Source organism: Filicampus tigris, chromosome 4 (genome assembly GCF_054856515.1).
Source record: "Filicampus tigris isolate MCC_2025a chromosome 4, RoL_Ftig_1.0, whole genome shotgun sequence".
Lineage (NCBI taxonomy): Eukaryota > Metazoa > Chordata > Actinopteri > Syngnathiformes > Syngnathidae > Filicampus > Filicampus tigris.
In genome coordinates this window covers 28,873,641-28,890,964 of record NC_141220.1, presented here as the reverse complement: position 1 = coordinate 28,890,964, position 17,324 = coordinate 28,873,641, and the positions used below count along the sequence as shown (strand labels likewise).

At 43.6% G+C, this 17,324-nt stretch overlaps 2 protein-coding genes across 2 annotated transcripts; both read right to left on the bottom strand.

Annotated features, from left to right (window-relative positions):
* Positions 1-9,131, bottom strand: syt8 (synaptotagmin VIII). Its single transcript, XM_086027598.1, has 11 exons — positions 8,986-9,131; positions 7,114-8,814; positions 6,561-6,694; positions 5,951-6,123; positions 5,782-5,877; positions 5,553-5,720; positions 4,371-4,538; positions 3,375-3,492; positions 2,329-2,462; positions 1,966-2,258; positions 1-1,181 (listed from the first exon to the last, which is right to left on the bottom strand). The coding sequence occupies exons 3-10, from the start codon at positions 6,661-6,663 to the stop codon at positions 2,022-2,024; spliced, it is 1,197 nt and encodes a 398-aa protein (XP_085883724.1). The 5' UTR covers positions 6,664-6,694; positions 7,114-8,814; positions 8,986-9,131; the 3' UTR covers positions 1-1,181; positions 1,966-2,021.
* A 441-nt stretch (positions 9,132-9,572) lies between these two features.
* dld (deltaD) lies at positions 9,573-16,442 on the bottom strand. Its single transcript, XM_086027597.1, has 14 exons — positions 16,297-16,442; positions 15,528-15,603; positions 15,344-15,423; positions 14,995-15,063; positions 14,836-14,905; positions 14,646-14,746; positions 14,429-14,572; positions 13,262-13,363; positions 12,988-13,178; positions 11,742-11,912; positions 11,295-11,484; positions 10,568-10,705; positions 10,382-10,471; positions 9,573-10,052 (listed from the first exon to the last, which is right to left on the bottom strand). Exons 1-14 carry the CDS (start codon positions 16,333-16,335, stop codon positions 9,987-9,989), a joined length of 1,527 nt encoding a protein of 508 aa, XP_085883723.1. The 5' UTR covers positions 16,336-16,442; the 3' UTR covers positions 9,573-9,986.
* Between the last annotated feature and the right edge of the window lie 882 nt (positions 16,443-17,324).

Here is a 17,324-nt window from a genome sequence, read left to right as displayed (position 1 = left end):
GAAGTTTGTTCAATAATTGGGCGGAATGAGCAGCAGCGCATCGTGTTTTTCCTTTTTCTTCATTGACTTGATTCCCAAATCAATGGCTACGAGGTAGTGCTGCCCCTGCAGGCTGGAGAGAGATTGCAGCTTTGTTGCCACTGAAGTCAACCAAATAAATGAAAAACCAAGTGGGAGGTAGATTAAGGGTTGATCGAGGAGAGAGACAGAGAGATGAGTGAAAGGTTTAAGTAGGATGAAAGTACAACTCACTGCGTGTGTGTTTGCAGCTTGTCAGAGCATCCACGGACCGACTGAAGCATCACTCTCACTCATTCGGTGTTTTTTTTTTTTTTTCGTCCCGCTGGTGCGCTGTGTCATTGGACACTGGTAACTTGGTAACCTGATGTCACAGCTCATCCTCCTCAAGTGCCTTTGTCAAGTAGCAAGCCAGCACAATGAATACACAAGCTCCTCTTTTTCCCATTTGCACATGCACGCTTACTGTACTTGGTTGATCCAAGGCATCAAGTTGACTGTAAGGACAAAAAAATAATCATTTAATAAAATACTTGAAGAAAACAATGCTTTGTTTTGTCTCCAGGTACTTTAATGTGCTGTTGCACATTTTAACGTGCATACATTTCAGCTTTTGTTTGTGTTTTCATATAAACAAGTCCAATAAAGGAACGCTCACTTGTGATAGACACTGTCAAAGATGTATTCATAAGACAATACTTTTTTTTTTTTGGGGGGGGGGGGGGGGGGTTATCATGCTCATTGCCAATATTTTGACCACTTTATTCAAACAAATGAGGGACAAAATATTAAGAACTGCTCTTTTTGCTGTTATGCAAGGCTCCAAAATGTTTTTTTAAAAAGTCTACATAGTGACAAGGTATTAACGTTATTTTTCAAGTTAAAAAAAATGAAATAAAATAAAAAAAGAAATTTGATTTTTTCAGTAAACTTATTGGATTTCCTTGGGAGCATTTTGTTGTCATGTAAATTCTGTCCAAGAAAAAGAGCATAAATGAGCACAGTTCAATTGGAATTTCCAAGTTAATTTTTCTGAGGAGCAGTTTTGTATGATTTGTCCATGAAAAATTGTTGAAGTGGGGCCACAAAGTGTCTTCACTGCCCCCTGTAGGCCATCAGGGTCACCGCATGCAGATGATTAGTGTCAAGCGCTCTCCGGAGACCTGAAGCAGCACAAAGCAGAAGAACACAACTCAGCAGCTCAGCTTGATTGCTTCAATGGCTCACTGGGGACGGACGCAACAACAACGGAAAACTAGAACATATACATTACATATACATATACATATACATATATATACATATATATATATACACATACACACATACATTGTACACGTCATACGTGATGACTAAGAATCTCTTCTTTTGAAGGACAAGTTAAACCGCAGGTGCACAAAAATGTTTTTGAAAAATTGTAAAATGTGTCAATTACTTTGTTTAAACATTTAGATTATTCATTTAATTACAAGCCTTATGTCAGTAACATTTTGCATTTCGTAAGTTTGATTGGTATCTGTGTACAGCACTTTGTTTCCAGCTGTAGTTGTTTAAAATAAATAGCTGTGTTTTTTGTTTTAAATAAAGTTGAATTCAGAGTAAAAAAAAATACAAAGTAGAATGAAATGTATTTATTATGATTATTATTTGCAATTATCTACTATTATTACATCATGACCATTATTATTGTTATTGTGATTATAATAATTATCATTATTTCTATGGCAGTTGATGCGAGCCGTTACAAGGGAATTTCTATAAAAGAAGCAAAAGCAAAATGTTTCTAATATTATTACTATTATTATTATTGCAATTACGTCATTATTCTTTATGTGGAGGTTGATGCAAGTTGTTGCAGAGAGAAAAAACACATTTGTCATTTGTTTCTATGAAAGGAGGGGGGAAAATTTGTGAGAACAAAAAAATAAAAACGGATTTTGCTTATACCTCCGTCGGGGTGGCTCCAGATTCTGGAGCGCCCCTCCGCCGTGCGCGTGGGGCACTCAGAAGGGCAAGTTGTTGGCGAGCGGCATCTTCTTCTTGAGGGCGAGGGCGGCGTTGACTTGCTGCGCCGACAGCAGCGCGTGCCATTGCGCCACGGGCCGGCGAGGGTTGGCCAGCATGTCGGCCCAGTGCCTCAGCTGGTTGCCGGCCGCGTCGCAGCCCAGGAAGATCTTGCCCGTCGGGTCGTTGGGCGTCATGGGGTCGTGGTCCCACACCGAGATCACCACGTTGACGCGCTGGCCACGCACAAACACGTGCAGTTTAGCAGTACTACTGTATAGGTCGCTGGCTGGCGGCGGCCCCTACCTGAATTTGCTCCATGGTGACTTTGAAGGAGAAGGCCTCGTTATAGTAGGGGTTGAGCGTGTTCTTTTTGATGGACGTCTTCTTCTTCTTCCACTTGCGCTTGTCCAGAGCCAGCTGCACCTTTACGTAGGGATCTCAACAACAACAACAACAGCGCCACCAATGATGATCCACTTCAAGTACTAACACGCTAATTAGGACATTGTCTGTATCGTTAGCATTCTTCACTATCTCTTTAGTCATATAGTACACAGTCAGAGTTAGTTAGTTAGTAAATCAGGAGTGCCCAACCAGTCAATTGTGGTCTAGACCCCTAGTCGCCAACCACCGGGCCGCGGACCGGTACCGGGCCGCAGGCCACTTTGGACCGGGCTGCTGCGGGCCGCATAGATGGGAGGGGGTAAAAAAAAAAAAAAAAAAGTACAGTACTTTTGGTTTATTTATTATCCGAGGCTAGAAAAAATTATTTTGAAAAGTGACCGGATTCTTTCCGTTACATCCATCTATGACTGACTCTTAACGCATGTCAAATTGTCTGTCTCCATTGCGTAACGGTAGCATTAAATGCACAGTAAAATAAACAAGTATTTGGAAAGTTTAACATTTTTAAAAAAGACAAAATCGGTCACCATGAACGTACAGCAGTACATGAACTTCATGGTAGGAAGTTGATAGATTGGGATTTTTCATTACAGTTACTTTTTATTTCATTTCGACTTGTAAGTGTAAGTGTTATACACTTACACTTTTTTTTAAAGTTTGTGAGTTATTTTTACGCAAATGCCTCTTATAGACTACGTCCACGAATAGTTGGACTAAATCCTAGACCAAGTTCAAATAAACCCTCAGAGCTGGGCATTCTACTAAAATTGAGCGTCCGTTATTCATGATCCGTCTGCAGTGTGGTTACCCTTCCGTGGTCCGTCATCTGGCCTTTTTTCGGATATATTCGTAACATTTGGACCCGCACCTGTCCCTGGTAACTATACGAGCTTCGGGCCGCAGCCGCCTTGAGGATCGGATTTGCGATTAGCTCAAGTATTAACCTGAGCTTCCGTCCAGGTCCGTGCTCTTGAGGTTTTTGGCCTCCAGGATGACCACCGTCAGTTTGCTGGATGTTGGAACGTAACGCAGAGAGAAGCAGATCTCACCGAGGTTCTCCTCCTGGATTCAGTAGACATAATTGGGTTAAGTTCCAGACGAGGTCGTGGTTCTAGTCTAACTTTAGATGAAAAAACAAAACAAAAAAAAAACAACCTTTTTGTCTGCTTACTTGTTTCCTTCTTACGTAATTGTAGATTTTGGTTTTAGTCCATCTAGGTTTAGGATGGAGTCTAACTTGGCCTATATACCAGACCAATTACGTATAGGTTCCAGTCTGAGTTGTTCTAGGCTGCAGTCTAACTAGTTTAGGTTTTAGTCTAATTAAATTTATGATGTATTCAAATTTGGTCTAAATTGTCATTTAGGTTCAGTAGGTAGGTAGGCAAAGTAGTCCTAGTCTAGGTCTAGGTCTGTTCTCAGTGGGATTGCAGTCTAAGTAGGACTAGGTTTGCTAGATTTAAGTACAATCTATGTTTGGATGTAGTCAGGTTAAGGTTGTAGTCTCACTGGTATTAGGTCCGAGTCTAACTAGGGTTAGGAATTCAACTTGGTTAAAGGTTTTGTCCAACTAGGCTAAGTATGTTATCTAACTATGTTTAGGTCTGGTGTAACTAGGTTTAGCTCCACTACCACCTTGGTTTGGGTCGTGGGCTAGGGTTAATCATTTGAATCAAGCTAAATTTAGGTTGTAGTTTAACTAGTCAAACAAGGCCTAAGATCTAGTCTTATTATGTCTACATAGTTGTCTAGCGAGGTTTACAGTGAAGTCTGACTAGGGATAGGTCGCAGTCTCACTACATTTAGGCTTTAGTCTAGGTGTAGGTTTAGGGCCTTGTCTAATTAGGTTTAGGTACTAGTCTATGGCTCTAGTCCAACCAGATTAAGGTTCTAGTCTAAATAAGTGGGGCTAGCTCAATAGGACTAGGTTTAGGCGTAACCTCCATGTCAGCAGGCTCGTGGAGGTCCTGCCACTCCTCTATAACGTGATTCCAGTCCACCTGTCCTAGATTTAGGCGCAGTTCTCCAATGATGTCGTGTTTGGAGAAGCGGTCGAAGTCAAAAACCTGAAGCACAGCTGTCGACTTCACCAAAGTCGCCCTTGAGATCTGAGAATGGAATAACAAGATATTCAACCTTTAAGTACACTTTGTTTCTCATGTACTTGTGCATAAAGCACTGTAGACTATATACTCAGTGGGACTTCATGTTGGAGTTAACATCCTAGACTCACTAAAGGGCTGGTTTTACTTCAAGTTCTTGCATAACTTGGTACAAGTTCTAATTTACCAACTAAGTTAGCAATTTAGTTTAAGATTCTAAAATTATTTTAGTTTCCAGCCTAATCCTTTTAGCTTCAAGGACAACTCGGTTTAGGCTCTAGTCCAAGTGGGCTTGGTTTACAGTTTAACTCAACCAGGTTTCAATCCAACCAGGTTTCAACTAGCTAGTTTTTGGTACTAATGTAACTGGGTGAAATTTCTTGTCTAAAAAGGTATACAGCGTAGGTACTCATCTTCCAAATTTGCAACTAAAACTAGATTAGTGACTATCTAGTTCAAACTAGGTCAGACTAGTCTAACTAATAGGAGGTTCTAATCTCACTTGGTTAAGTTTACGTTGTAGAGTAAATACGTTACGGTTTTAGTGCACGTGTGTTCGTGTTTAGATTTACATTAAGGTTACCTAGATTAAGGTCTAACAAGGTTAATGTCATTTTCTATCTGGGTACCCATTCGAGTTTAATTAGGGTGAGTTTTACTCTAACGGGGTTTAGATTCTAGCCCAACTAGGGTAGGATGTTCCCTAGGTATAGGCTCGTAACTCATTGGGTTTAAGTTAAAATGTAACTAGGGCTAGGTTCCTGTCTAACTAGGTCCAGTCAAAATAAATTTAGGTTCTAATCTAATTTGGCACAGGTTCTAGTCCAGAATGGCAACCAAGCCTAGGTCTGAGTCTGACTAGGACATATATACAATGTATATAGCCTCTAGTCACACTGGGTCTAGGTTATATTCTAACTAGAGTTGAGTGAGGGGGGGGGGAAAACAAAACAAAACAAAAAAAACGCTACATTGAGCCTTGTTTGTAACTTTTAGCATTAGCGTGTCTCCTGGTGATACCTGGAAGTTGAAGGTCTCGTTGAAGGTGGCGTTGAGCGTGTTCTTCAGGACTTTGGTCTCGCAGGTCTTGGTCTTATCGGGTAGGATGTAGACCTTGACATAGGGGTCAGAGGTTCCTCCCAGGTCCATGGCCTTCAGGCTGCTAGCTTTCTTCACGCCCACCATTAGCTGCACGCAATTTCATTGAGTTCATTTGAAAGGCCTGAATATTAGCCATATTTTTGGTCACCTCGGAGTTGGCCGCGTCAAACTCCAGCGAGTACTGCAGTTTCCCTCGTGGCTGCTTGGTGGCGCCAGAGTTGACGTTGCCCGTGCTGGGTTGTACCTGATTGCAACAAACAAACAAACATTGGGACTGTTCCGAACTAATAGCACGACTGTCTGGGCGTTCTCCTCACCAGCTGGCTGCTGGTTTGGCCGCTGTGCGGCTGGAGTTTCACCAGGGCGCCTGGTGGCTTCTGCCGTCGTTTCTTCCTTCGGAGTCTGCAGCAGCATGCGCACACGCAACACACCACAAGCAAGAGCACAATCACGCCCACCGCCGCCAGCACATAGACGGCCCACCGAGGTACTGCAACACACACAAGACAACTAGTTAACTAGCCACTAGTTGAAATAGGCCATGGTTATTAGTCTCACTAGTTTCAGGTCCTAGTATAAGTAGGTCTAAATTGTAGGCAGGCTATATCTACATTCTAGTTTACTGAGGTTTAAGTTTTAGTCCAGGGGTGCCCTTGGTCCTTGGTCCCAGTCTCACTTTAAAAAAAAATGTTTATAGCCTATGTAGATGAAGATTCTACTCTAACTTGGTTCAGCATTTTGGTCTACGTTTGTCTAAATAATTGTAGGTTCTCATCAAACTAGGGAAATTGAGTTAGCCTAAGATGAGCTTGGTCCTTTTTACGTCCTGTAGGTCTAAGCACTCGTCTAGCTAGGCTTGTGCTCAAGACCAAGTTTTTTTTTTTTGCCTTGGTTGTCATCAGGCATGTGATTGTGCGCGTTACCAACATGGAATTTTCTCGACGATTCCTTCTACGACGGCTGTAGTGTTCGTATTGAGGATGTCAGAGATGAATGAAGAGGGGGAGGATGCAGACAACATCGTCATCATGGTGACGATGAGGATGATGAAGACGAGGGTTCTGGGGGTGAGACAAGAACAAGACCATCACGGCACTTCCGATGTCAACATCTGCTCAGACTGCTCAGGTTTGCCCTCTCCCGGTCGAGAACATAAATCTAATTTGGACAAGGTGGTAGACCCGAAATCAAACATAACATCACATTTATGAGAGCATTAATGAGCAACACATTTGATACACCGACTGTCAGATAAATTGTGAATTGATCAATAAGAAAGAACAAAAAATTGTTTCATTTGACGATGATATGCATGAAACTAAAAGAATGTGCTGCTCAAGACCTGCTACCTCATCAACAAACACACCTGCCCGGAAAGTTTGTGATGTTAAGTTTTGAACAAGACAAACATGTTCCTTCACTTGCTCCGGCACGCATTTGCCAAATTCAACAATCCAAAGTCAACATGAAATTTACTCACGGATGTCACGGGAAGGTCCACATGTCCACGAGGGACGTTGGGAAGGCTTTTCCACTCGGCCGCAGCGTCGAGGAGGGCGAGGGAGGGAGGAAGGAAGGAAACGACGACCACGGCGGAGAACTCAAAACATTTCAAGATACGGCCCATGTAAGAAGAAACGTCTCCTCCCTCGTGAAACTCTGCAGGAAGCTCTTAACCAGCCACGCTAATCAGTAAACGTTCCCTCCTGGTGCTAGTCTACTAACTAGGTTTCAATTCTAGTCTGACTAGGTCCCCGTTGTAGTCGAAGAAACTCTAGGTCTAGACTGTGAAGCCCTCGTGGAAGTCGTAAGTTTATTTTCTAGTCTAACTCGAGCCAATATCAAATCTAAGTAACTTTTGGTCTACATTAATAAGTCTGGTCTCACTTAGATCCCAGTCTAACTATATTCAGATGTGAGATTTACTAGCTCCAGGTAGAAGTCTAACTAGGTCAAGGTTATAGTATGACTCGGTGGAGTATGTAGTCTCAATTACATCCTAATCCAAATTGCGTCATGCACTAGTCTGACTAGGTATAGGTTCTACTCTAAATAGGGTTAAGTTCTAGTGGAACCAGTTTTATTTATTATTGATTTATTGTCTACTATTTGTAAAGTGCTTTGTTACAGCTCTAGCTGTTATGAAATGCGCTATATAAATAAAACTGTATTGTATTGATTGCTGTTTTGATTGCTAACTAGGTTATAGTACAGCCCTGTAGAGGTTCTTGTCTTACCTCACGTACTGCAGATCCCACTCCAATTACGTTTATGTAGTAGTAGTCTAACTCGGTTCAGGTTTGAATTTAAGTAGGGTTAGGTTGCAGTCAAACTAGGCTTGGGTTCTGATCTCATCAAGTTTAGATTTGAGTCTTGGTTTAGTTTAAGTACAATTACGTTGACAATTTAACTAGATTTAGGCAATGGACTGACTACACCTAGGATCTAGTCAACTCCAACTATGTACAGGTTCTTGTCAAAATTGGGTTAAGTCCTGGTCTAACTAGGTCTACGTTATTGTCTTTCTAGGTTTAGGTTACACCCTTGGTATACAGTCGAGCCCAACTTATATCCTGATCTTAGTTGATTCAGGTCTGGTCTAAGTAGGTCTAGGTTCCAGAAAGTATAAAGTAACGAGATCTCATTGAGATTCTAGCCTAACTAGGTCTAGGTTCCAAACCACCTAGGTTGAGATTGCAGTCTATTGTAGTGTAGGTTAGTCTTCCTTGATCAAGGATCTGGTCTAACTAGGCTAACTGAAGCTACGTTGGTCTTGTCTTGCTAGATTTTGATTGTAGTTTCACTAATTGGAGATCCTAGTCGCAATAGGATTAGTCCAAAACACAACTAGGTTCTTGTCAAACTTGGTTTACAACCTATTCTAATGAGGTTTAGTCTTACTAGTTAATCCATTCTGGTGACATTTGAGCAATTCCTGCAAACAGGATAGTCAATGACAATGGAAAACTAAAGTCCAATTGAAACATGTCCAAATTCTGTCAGGCGGACTCACAACAAAAAAAATAAATAAAAAAAGATTTGAAGAAAAAGACAAAAGTGTCCTCAGCTGTTGGTTTTTCTCCTCACGTGTTGTGACTGATGACGCTCAAGGACTACCACGTTTCACTTGTATTCTCGGCTTAACGCAAAAACACGACAGCCTGATGATGTCACTTGCTCACTGCAAAAGAAAAAGGAAAAAAAAAAGGGGGAAAAAAAACACCAACAGAAATAATCATTTGTATCCAATTTAAACAAAAACAAACAACACTCCCTGCCAAGCAAGATCAAACAACATGATGGGAAAAAATAAGGCACAAATAAATACAGTAACTCATAAAACCAAGCGCACCTGAAGGCATGCTGTCCACATTCTATCCTTCTATCGTTTTTTTCCCCCCATTCCTATTTCGCACTCGTACGTGCCGCTCCCGTTCATCTTCTCTCTGCCTTCCTTGCTGCTTCGGCTTTAACCTGCAGCACCGGCGGCAGCGCCACGCCTGCTCAGCACACACACACACGTTATGCAAACAGAGCGAGGAGTGTTTTGGTCTTAAGGTAACAACGGGTCCGCTGTCAAACTACCGCAGTAACAACGCTTGCAACCGAGACTGCGATAGGAGGTGCTGCTGGTGATGTTTTCAAACTGGCGAAAAACAAAACACAAAAAAACAAACACGTTTTTGGGTGATTATGCCAGCATATGGTTTATTGACCAATTCGTTGCATATCTGGGAAGTCCTCATCAACACCTTTAAAATGAAGCGTTAGTTCACGTGATTTACTTCATTTTATTTTTAACCTTGGTTTTCATGGTAAACTGAAGGCCGTCAAAACAATCTATTAAACGAGTCTTTTCCAACATGTGACCTAATTGTGGTGTCTTCAAGTTGCCAAGCTCAAATGAAATGAACAGGAAAAAAAACCATCAGGCAAGTGTGCTGACCACATGATGTAATTATTTATTTATTGTGGTAATTGGAGTAAATGTCCTAAAAGCCAGAAGAGTGCCGGCTAGCACGACGGATGCTAAGCGCCATCATACAGGAAGTAGAAATAAATAAAAGTGGCGTGGTGCCACCTGCGATTTGGGCGTTCCGAAACAACGCGCCGAGAACTTTGTGACGGATATTTCTGCTTCCCGACACCATCACAAAGGAAACTTTTAAGCTTCAACTGTAAATAATGACAACAAAAAGGCCGTCATAATAGTTCTATTGAATATGTAAATGAGAACTGAGGAAATTAAGAGTAGAAGAAGAAGCTGGGAGATCTTGTTGCGTACGAATTTGGATGTGGGACTTTCCTGCCGGCGCAACTTGCTGTTCGCGCACGTGACGAAGATGACGACAATCAGAAGTTGATGGCCTTGCCGAAGGAGGCGGCCAGGTTGGCTTCTCGGAATGCCTCCGACACCGTCTGTATAAGGAAGAAGAAACCGGGAAAAAAAAAGAGGCACAAGGATCAAACATTCCAGGTCCAGTCTAATTGTCGGCAAGTCTACTTGAAGACTGGGGCAACCATAGTCTTAGTCTAGAAACAGTCTACGAGAGGGGTCACCATCTGTGTGTTTTGGATGTTTTCCTGCTCCAACACACCTGATTCAAAGGACCAACTGAACAGCGAGCCCTGTAGAAGCCTGATGATCATGATCATTATCATTTGAATCAGGTGTTTTGGAGGAGTGCGACATCTAAAACATGCAGGATAGGGGACCTTTTAATATTTGATTGTGAGCCATGACGTACCGGGTGGGCGTGGCAGACTCTGGCGATGTCCTCACACGATGCGCCGTACTCCATGGCGAGGGCCGCCTCGTTGATCATCTCTCCCGCCCCCTACAGGCCACAAGAAGGCGGTGGCGTTACAGGTGAATGACGGGTGGCGGGCGGTGTGAGGCTTGCTCGCGCGCGCGCGCGCGCAGGAGGCCTTACGGTTCCGACGATGTGAGCGCCCAGCATCCTGTCGGTCTCCTTGTGGCTGAGGATTTTGACCAGGCCGTCCGTGTCGGCGTTGGTTTTGGCGCGGCTGTTGGCGGCGAACGGGAACTTGCCCACCTTGTAGGGAACGCCCTGAACGGTGACAAGAGGAGCCATTTGAAAACAAAATAATGATGTCAACTGGACCTATGCGCTGGCGCAGGGCCAAAACCTTGTGCCTCTGAAATGGTCACTTTTCAGGAGACCCCCAAAATGCCACCGAATTTTAGATATTCTTTTTTTTTTTTGGGGTCGGGGGGTTGGTATTTGCATTAATGTGTTTATTTATTTATTTTTTGTACATAGCGTGCCTAAGCCTATAATCCAATAGGAATTCCTCCACCGTTATTACATTTGATTCGGTTTTGCAATTTTTTTTATTTTTCAACGTGATCTTTTTCAAAATTCAATTCAAATATTTTTTGTAGATTTTATAAATGAAACACAAGATTTAGGTCGCAAATGTACAAATATTCCTTAAAAAAATTGAAGTAATACATTTATTGACTTGATATTGAATCGTAATTAACAAAACCATGAATTTGCAGCACCTTAATCCTTTCAACTGTCCTCCTCCGTTATTACAAATAATGTTTTCTTTACTTGTCCAACTGCACGCATTTGAAAGGTAGCATCAAGTAGGAGATTTTTGGCACGTAGGCCGATTTGGTGACAGGCCGACCTCTTCCTTGAGCTGCTCCTCGGTCTTGCCCACCCAGGCCACCTCGGGATGCGTGTAGATGACGGAGGGCACGCAGTTGTAGTCGATGTGCACGGCGCCGCCCGCCATGCCCTCCACGCAGATGATGCCCTCATCCTCAGCCTTGTGCGCCAACATGGGCCCCGCCACCACGTCCCCGATGGCGTAGACGCTGCCACCACAAACACCACCAGCGCGTGTGACATCGGCATTCAATAGTTTCTATCCAACCATGGCATTCGGCAAGACAATATTCCCCAGCCCTCCCTTGGAAACCGATTGAATTTACCGTTATGAGCATTTGAATTATTGGTATAAATAAAACCTGCAAAAAAGGGGGGAGTTGGCTAAAATTGGCAATAGTATTTTTGTGGGCAAACAAGAGATTCTTTGTGAAGCCCACGTGGGCCACCTGTCGAAGGGACGTACCTGGGCACGCTAGTCTGGAAGCGGCCGTTGACGGGGATGCGGCCACGGTTGTCCAGCTGGATGCCCACGGCCTCCAGGCCCAGGTCGTGAGTGAACGGTCGCCGGCCGATGCACACCAGCAGCACGTCGCACGTCAGCGTCTCGTTCTTGCCGCCGGCCGCCGCCTCCACGCTGGAATCACAGCAAGGGAAATGCCGTTAATGAATCCCCTCCCAAATGCCTCCATATCTTGGAGTTTCAACAGGACGTCTGGTGACTTCTTCTGCTCATTCACTGTCTGTAGTGTAGTGTGTGCCCCATATGTACAATACAACCCGTGAGCAAATTACTCAACGTCTGAAAGGCGTCCCTTTTTTCCTCCTCTACAACGGACCTCTGGTCCAGCCGGCCGGACTATGCATCCGTATGACAGTGCATTGTATTATTGAGTGACAATTTTGCACTAATCATTGATTTATGTTTAAGTAAGACCAGGGAGAAAGGTGAAAGGCTAGTCACTAGCTGGTTGGCAAAATGACTTACTGACAGGCTGTTTGGTTTACAGACATGACTGTCTACCTTCTCTCATGTTGGCGATTTCGTTTCAGATGGTATATGTCCTTTCTTCTTTCATTATTGGGTGTTTAAGTAAGACCAGGGAGAAAGGTGAAAGGCTAGTCACTAGCTGGTTGGCAAAATGACTTACTGACAGACTGTTTGGTTTACAGACATGACTGTCTACCTTCTCTCATGTAGGCGATTTCGTTTCAGATGGTATATGCACTTTCTTCTTTCATTATTGGTTTAATTAAGAACAGATCTGAAATCTATTGTGTAAGTAAAATGCTGTTAATCCCAATGGATTGTTCTGCGTGTATTAAGTTGAATTGACTGGCACTTTGAGTTCAAAGAAAGAAAAATTCAGTTTAAATAAAAGACATTCAAATTACTTCATTTTTTATTTTAAAAAGAAATCCTAATTGTAAAATTGGGTTTGAGAGAAAATAATCGGGATTTTCTTGTTAGGCAAAACCGAACAGCCTTATTGTCAACAATAACACGTCATTTTACCGTGAAAGCCAGACGATTGATCGCGATTAAATTTGAATTGCAGCCCTACTCTTCAGAAAGAAGCATAACAGTCGTTCTTTGCAGAAGATAAAGAAGATCTGAAGATGGCCTTACGACGGCCTACAAGTCGGGTCGCTCATATCTCAAGGCACTCACACCGCGTGGCTTGTCGGGAGCGGGACGGGGCACTACTCACGCCACGTCCATTTTTCCATCGGGCCTGCGGGTCGCGCCCAGCACTTTGGTGCCCAGCTTGAACTTGAGGCCCTGCTTCTGCAGGATGCGCTGGAAGTTCTTGGAGATCTCCATGTCGATGCCCATGCCGCCCACGTGGCCGAGAAACTCCACCGCCGTCACCTTGGCGCCCAGGCGCTGCCACACGGAGCCCTGCGGCGAGACGAGGAGGACCCCAGGTCAGCGGCGCATCGTCGGCCGACGAGTCGTCGCGTGACCGCGGAAACCACGCCCACCAGCTCCACTCCGATGACGCCGGCGCCAATCACGATCAGCTCCTCCGGAACTTTCTTCAGGGACAGCGCACCCGTCGACGACACAACCGTCTCCTCGTCGATCTGCCCCAGCAAAAAAGAAAAAAAAAAAAAAAAAACAAGACTTTTTACAAACCTGGCTTTCCTTTGTGGAATCAGCACGCTCACTGGAGTGCTTGCGTGGGTTTTCTCCGAGTACTCCGACTTTTCACATATAAATATGTTTGCTTCATTTAAGACTCTAAAGTGTCCAAAGTGTGTGTGCGTTTTCTTCCCAGGGCTTTTCCACACAGCAACAATGAGGCGCTCTCAAGCGGCCAAGTCAGTGCAAAGTCCCTGTCCACACACTGGTTGTCAAGTCAGATATTTTCCCCCAAATTTCCACCCACTTCTCACTCTTCTGTCTTTCTCTGCATGATGTGCAAGTACTCAAGGCAGACACTAAGGCACTCCAAAGCAGCCATTCCAGCCCAAAACTCCGATCAACATCTGGCTGTCACGTGTTACGTTTTGTTTTTTCTCTCCCTTCGCTCCTCCGCCTATCCTCCACACTATCTTCAGGAAAGATGCATTTTCAGATTTTGGCATTTTTGGAAGGATGTTTCAAACCAAACCAGAAAATGAATCATCATCAATTCATGTTTGTGCATTTTCTACACTGTCAAATGGAAATAATGTCCGGTTTTTGAACAAAGAGGGTCTTACATGCATGTTTTGACAGAAGGTCAAAGGCACATAGTTCCAAGAGCAAGCATATTTTCACATCATCTGGAAAGGAAAAAAATAAACACTCATTGTGGAAGTTGATGCAACCTAATGCTGGAGGGGAAATATCTAAAAAAAAAAAAAATTAAAAATTAAATTAAAAAAAATTCAACACATATAAAGAAAATAAGCAAATCCCATTGGCGGTGGGGACCGTCATGTTTTTTTTTTTTTTTTAAATAAACAAAGGGGGTGGGGAAAAAAAAACATTTGAATCAAAAACAGATTTTTGTGAAGAAAAAAAAAGTGAGATAGCCTGTGAAAAACTGGTGTCACTAGCGCCGAGGCTGCTTGTTTCACAGGCCGCAATGGACTCCCCATTCCAGGTCGATGCGGTTCACACGGAGCTTGTTGGTGACATGCAAGTGAGTGACAGGGGCGTACCTGAATTCCCGGGAAGGGCGTGACCTCGGAGCCGGTGGCGATGAGAATGTTCTTGGTGTTGATGACTTGCTCGCCGCCGTCGGCCGTCACGGCCGTCACCTGGTTCTTCCCTGTCACCTTGCCAAAGCCGTTGACGTGGGTCACCTGACGAGAGAGGACGCCATGTCAGCTGACAGGGCCGACAAAGATGGATGGGGAAGACGAAAGGAGCCCTGACTTTGTTCTGTTTGAAGAGATGCGCGATGCCCCCTGTGAGCGCTTTGACCGCCCCGCTTTTCTGCGCCATCATCTTCTCAAGGTTCAGAGAGAGGCCGGAAACTGAAAAAGAAGCATCGAAGCGGCGAGATTTTCTTTGGATCAGAACCAATTGCAGTACAGCTCTGCGTGACGTCGACCGTCCGTCTTACTTTCGATGCCCCGGCTCTCAAAGTCTTTGCCATGCGCCAGGTGATACAAGTACGAGTTGTTCAGAAGAGCCTGTGCACACACGCACACATTTGAGGTAAATGTTGGGTCATGTTGCTCGTAACAGAAATTACCGGAAAAGACAATTGTAGGGGTCCTACTTTGGAGGGGATGCAGCCAACATTCAGACAGGTTCCGCCCAGTGTGGCGTTCTTCTCCACACATACTGTCTGTCAAGACAAAAATCGGATTAGGATCAGGTAAAGAGTTAAATTTGTTACCTACATTTTAATTGGAAAACTGCGTATAATTTGGCCATATTTGGTAGGTGACTTCTAAAACGATCAGTGCCAAGTGAAATTTTGTGGCGGTGTTTTGTGTAATTGTGATACTTCCCTTGACTCTTATTCATTTACATACACGCAGAGGTCATGCTCACCCTTGATTGAACAGCCATCTCTGTAAAAGTGCAGCCAGCGAAAAAAGAGAACATTTGAGGCATCCTTTTACCTTGAAGCCGAGCTGCGCGGCTTTGATGGCGGCGACGTAGCCGCCCGGACCGGAACCGACCACTGTGACATCTGCATCGACTGTGACACAAACAACAACAAAACATCACAAACTGTAGAACTCGGGATGTAATTTGCCACATGCAAGACTTTGACCCGAACAGGAAGCGATGGCGTTATCTTACTGGCTGCTTTATCAGCGTACGTTCGGACCGCACACACGGCCGCTCCGTGCAGCTTGCACGGGAGCTGGTGACTTCGCTGTGTGGCGGCGACAACACACACACACACACACACACACAAAAAAAAACAAGTCACAAGTGCTGCAAGGTGACACACTGCAAGATGGAAGCAAATCAAAGCTAAACCAAGTTGTTTTACACATTTTATAAGTGCTGCTACTCCTACATTTTCATTATTGAAAAGTAACAATGTACACGAGAATTGAGTTATCATTAACACAGTGTCTACTTGAGGAAAAGTTCATTTTTAGGACCAGTCGTTCGTTGTATTGACAACTCATGGGCTGCACGTATAACAACACCCATAAAATTAATACAGTTGAGTTTTGATCCAAGCAGCCTACGAAGTTACAACAGATCCAATTGGGTAACCTTAGCTAAGCCATGGCAACGAGCCTTTGTGCTGACTGTTAGACATGTTAAACAATGCGCTCGTAAACTTTCTGGAAAAGTATAAAACAGTTTGGTTACCAGATGCGCATGCCAAATACAGCTGAACCAATCCATAAAATGTCAAAGTAATATCAAGCTACATTCCTGTGGATATTTTGTTTGGCAAAGTATCAAAACAGGTCAATTGCGTGTTTGAGTCTGGTGATATTAGCCGAGTAGCTAGCCGGGCGGGCGCAGGACAAAAAAAACCCCAACAGAACCAAAACCCCCATGGCGGCGTACGGGCGTAGATGTTCGAGTTCGCGGGGGGACCTCTTACCGTGGCGAGAGTTCGATATAACTGCGTCCAAGTGTGCATTTTGCCGGCGTGCCCTCACGTCAAAGGAAAGTTGGTTCACCTCCAGCAGGCCCAGCAAAGCAGCCAAGGACTCCTGACAGCGAGGCGCACCAATATGACGTCAGCAATCGCCGACGCAAAGTTTACATCAACACTTAACAGTGCACTAGTCAATAATAAAATAACACGTCACAACCATCTTCAATAATGTTTCATGCAATAATTTTACAACATAAAAAAATAACAGTGATCCTCCTACATTGAAGAAATATGTACGTTTATGTGACACTAGAAAAGTTCGTGAAAATGTCAACACAAAATGAATGTAATTTTTTTCATTTAATTTTTTTTTTATTTGTTGATGTTTTTTGTAGGTAATATGTCGTTAAAACGACACCGACAACGGACAAGATGATTACATCACAAAGAACGTAAATTAATCAGTGATTTATTTTCCTTGATTGAGTTTGTAATTAACACAATTTAGGTATGCAAACATATAAACAATGAAACATTCAAACTTCAAATGATTACGTTTGCAGAATCTTACATGTGACCATAAGGAAAAGTGCTGGCATTTTCTTTTCAGCCTGCAGCTTGAGCTATTTTCCACTAGAGGGAACCACCGCCGCTTTGTTTTGCGCTTTAAGAAGCTTTTCAAAGTTTCCATTTCCACAATACGTGCGTACTGGCAAAAGACAAACCCAATCATGTGCCGCCGCCCTCCTAACACACACACACACACACACACACATCCGTGCAATGTACACTGCAGTTATTTTGAATATTAATGTTGTCCATCAACTAAAACGGTGTACAAACGTCCTTCTTGAGGATTCGTATCGAACAGGTGAATTTTCTCTCTCAACGCTTTCGCTGTATTCGATTAGAACATGAATCAGCATGCAATTGACCATTTCGACCAATTGAAAAATCACATCTCGGAGAGCGTCGCTGTGTCACTTGCCACTTATCTCGACCGACACTGCCAGCAGTGCAACTGCATCTGG

Bases quoted from the DNA above. Each gene is read 5' to 3' on its own strand.
- syt8 (XM_086027598.1), bottom strand. From the start codon at position 6,663: ATGATGACGATGTTGTCTGCATCCTCCCCCTCTTCATTCATCTCTGAC. The intron at 5,721-5,781 runs GTGACCAAAAAT...AATTGCGTGCAG, and splicing joins TTGACGCGGCCAACTCCGAG to CTAATGGTGGGCGTGAAGAA. The intron at 3,493-4,370 runs GTTACGCCTAAA...TACTGAATCCAG, and splicing joins ACGAGCCTGCTGACATGGAG to GAGGAGAACCTCGGTGAGAT.
- dld (XM_086027597.1), bottom strand. From the start codon at position 16,335: ATGCACACTTGGACGCAGTTATATCGAACTCTCGCCACG. The intron at 15,064-15,343 runs GTAAAAGGATGC...TTGTCTTGACAG, and splicing joins CCGCGCAGCTCGGCTTCAAG to ACAGTATGTGTGGAGAAGAA. The intron at 13,364-14,428 runs GTACGCCCCTGT...TTGCTGGGGCAG, and splicing joins CGCCCTTCCCGGGAATTCAG to ATCGACGAGGAGACGGTTGT.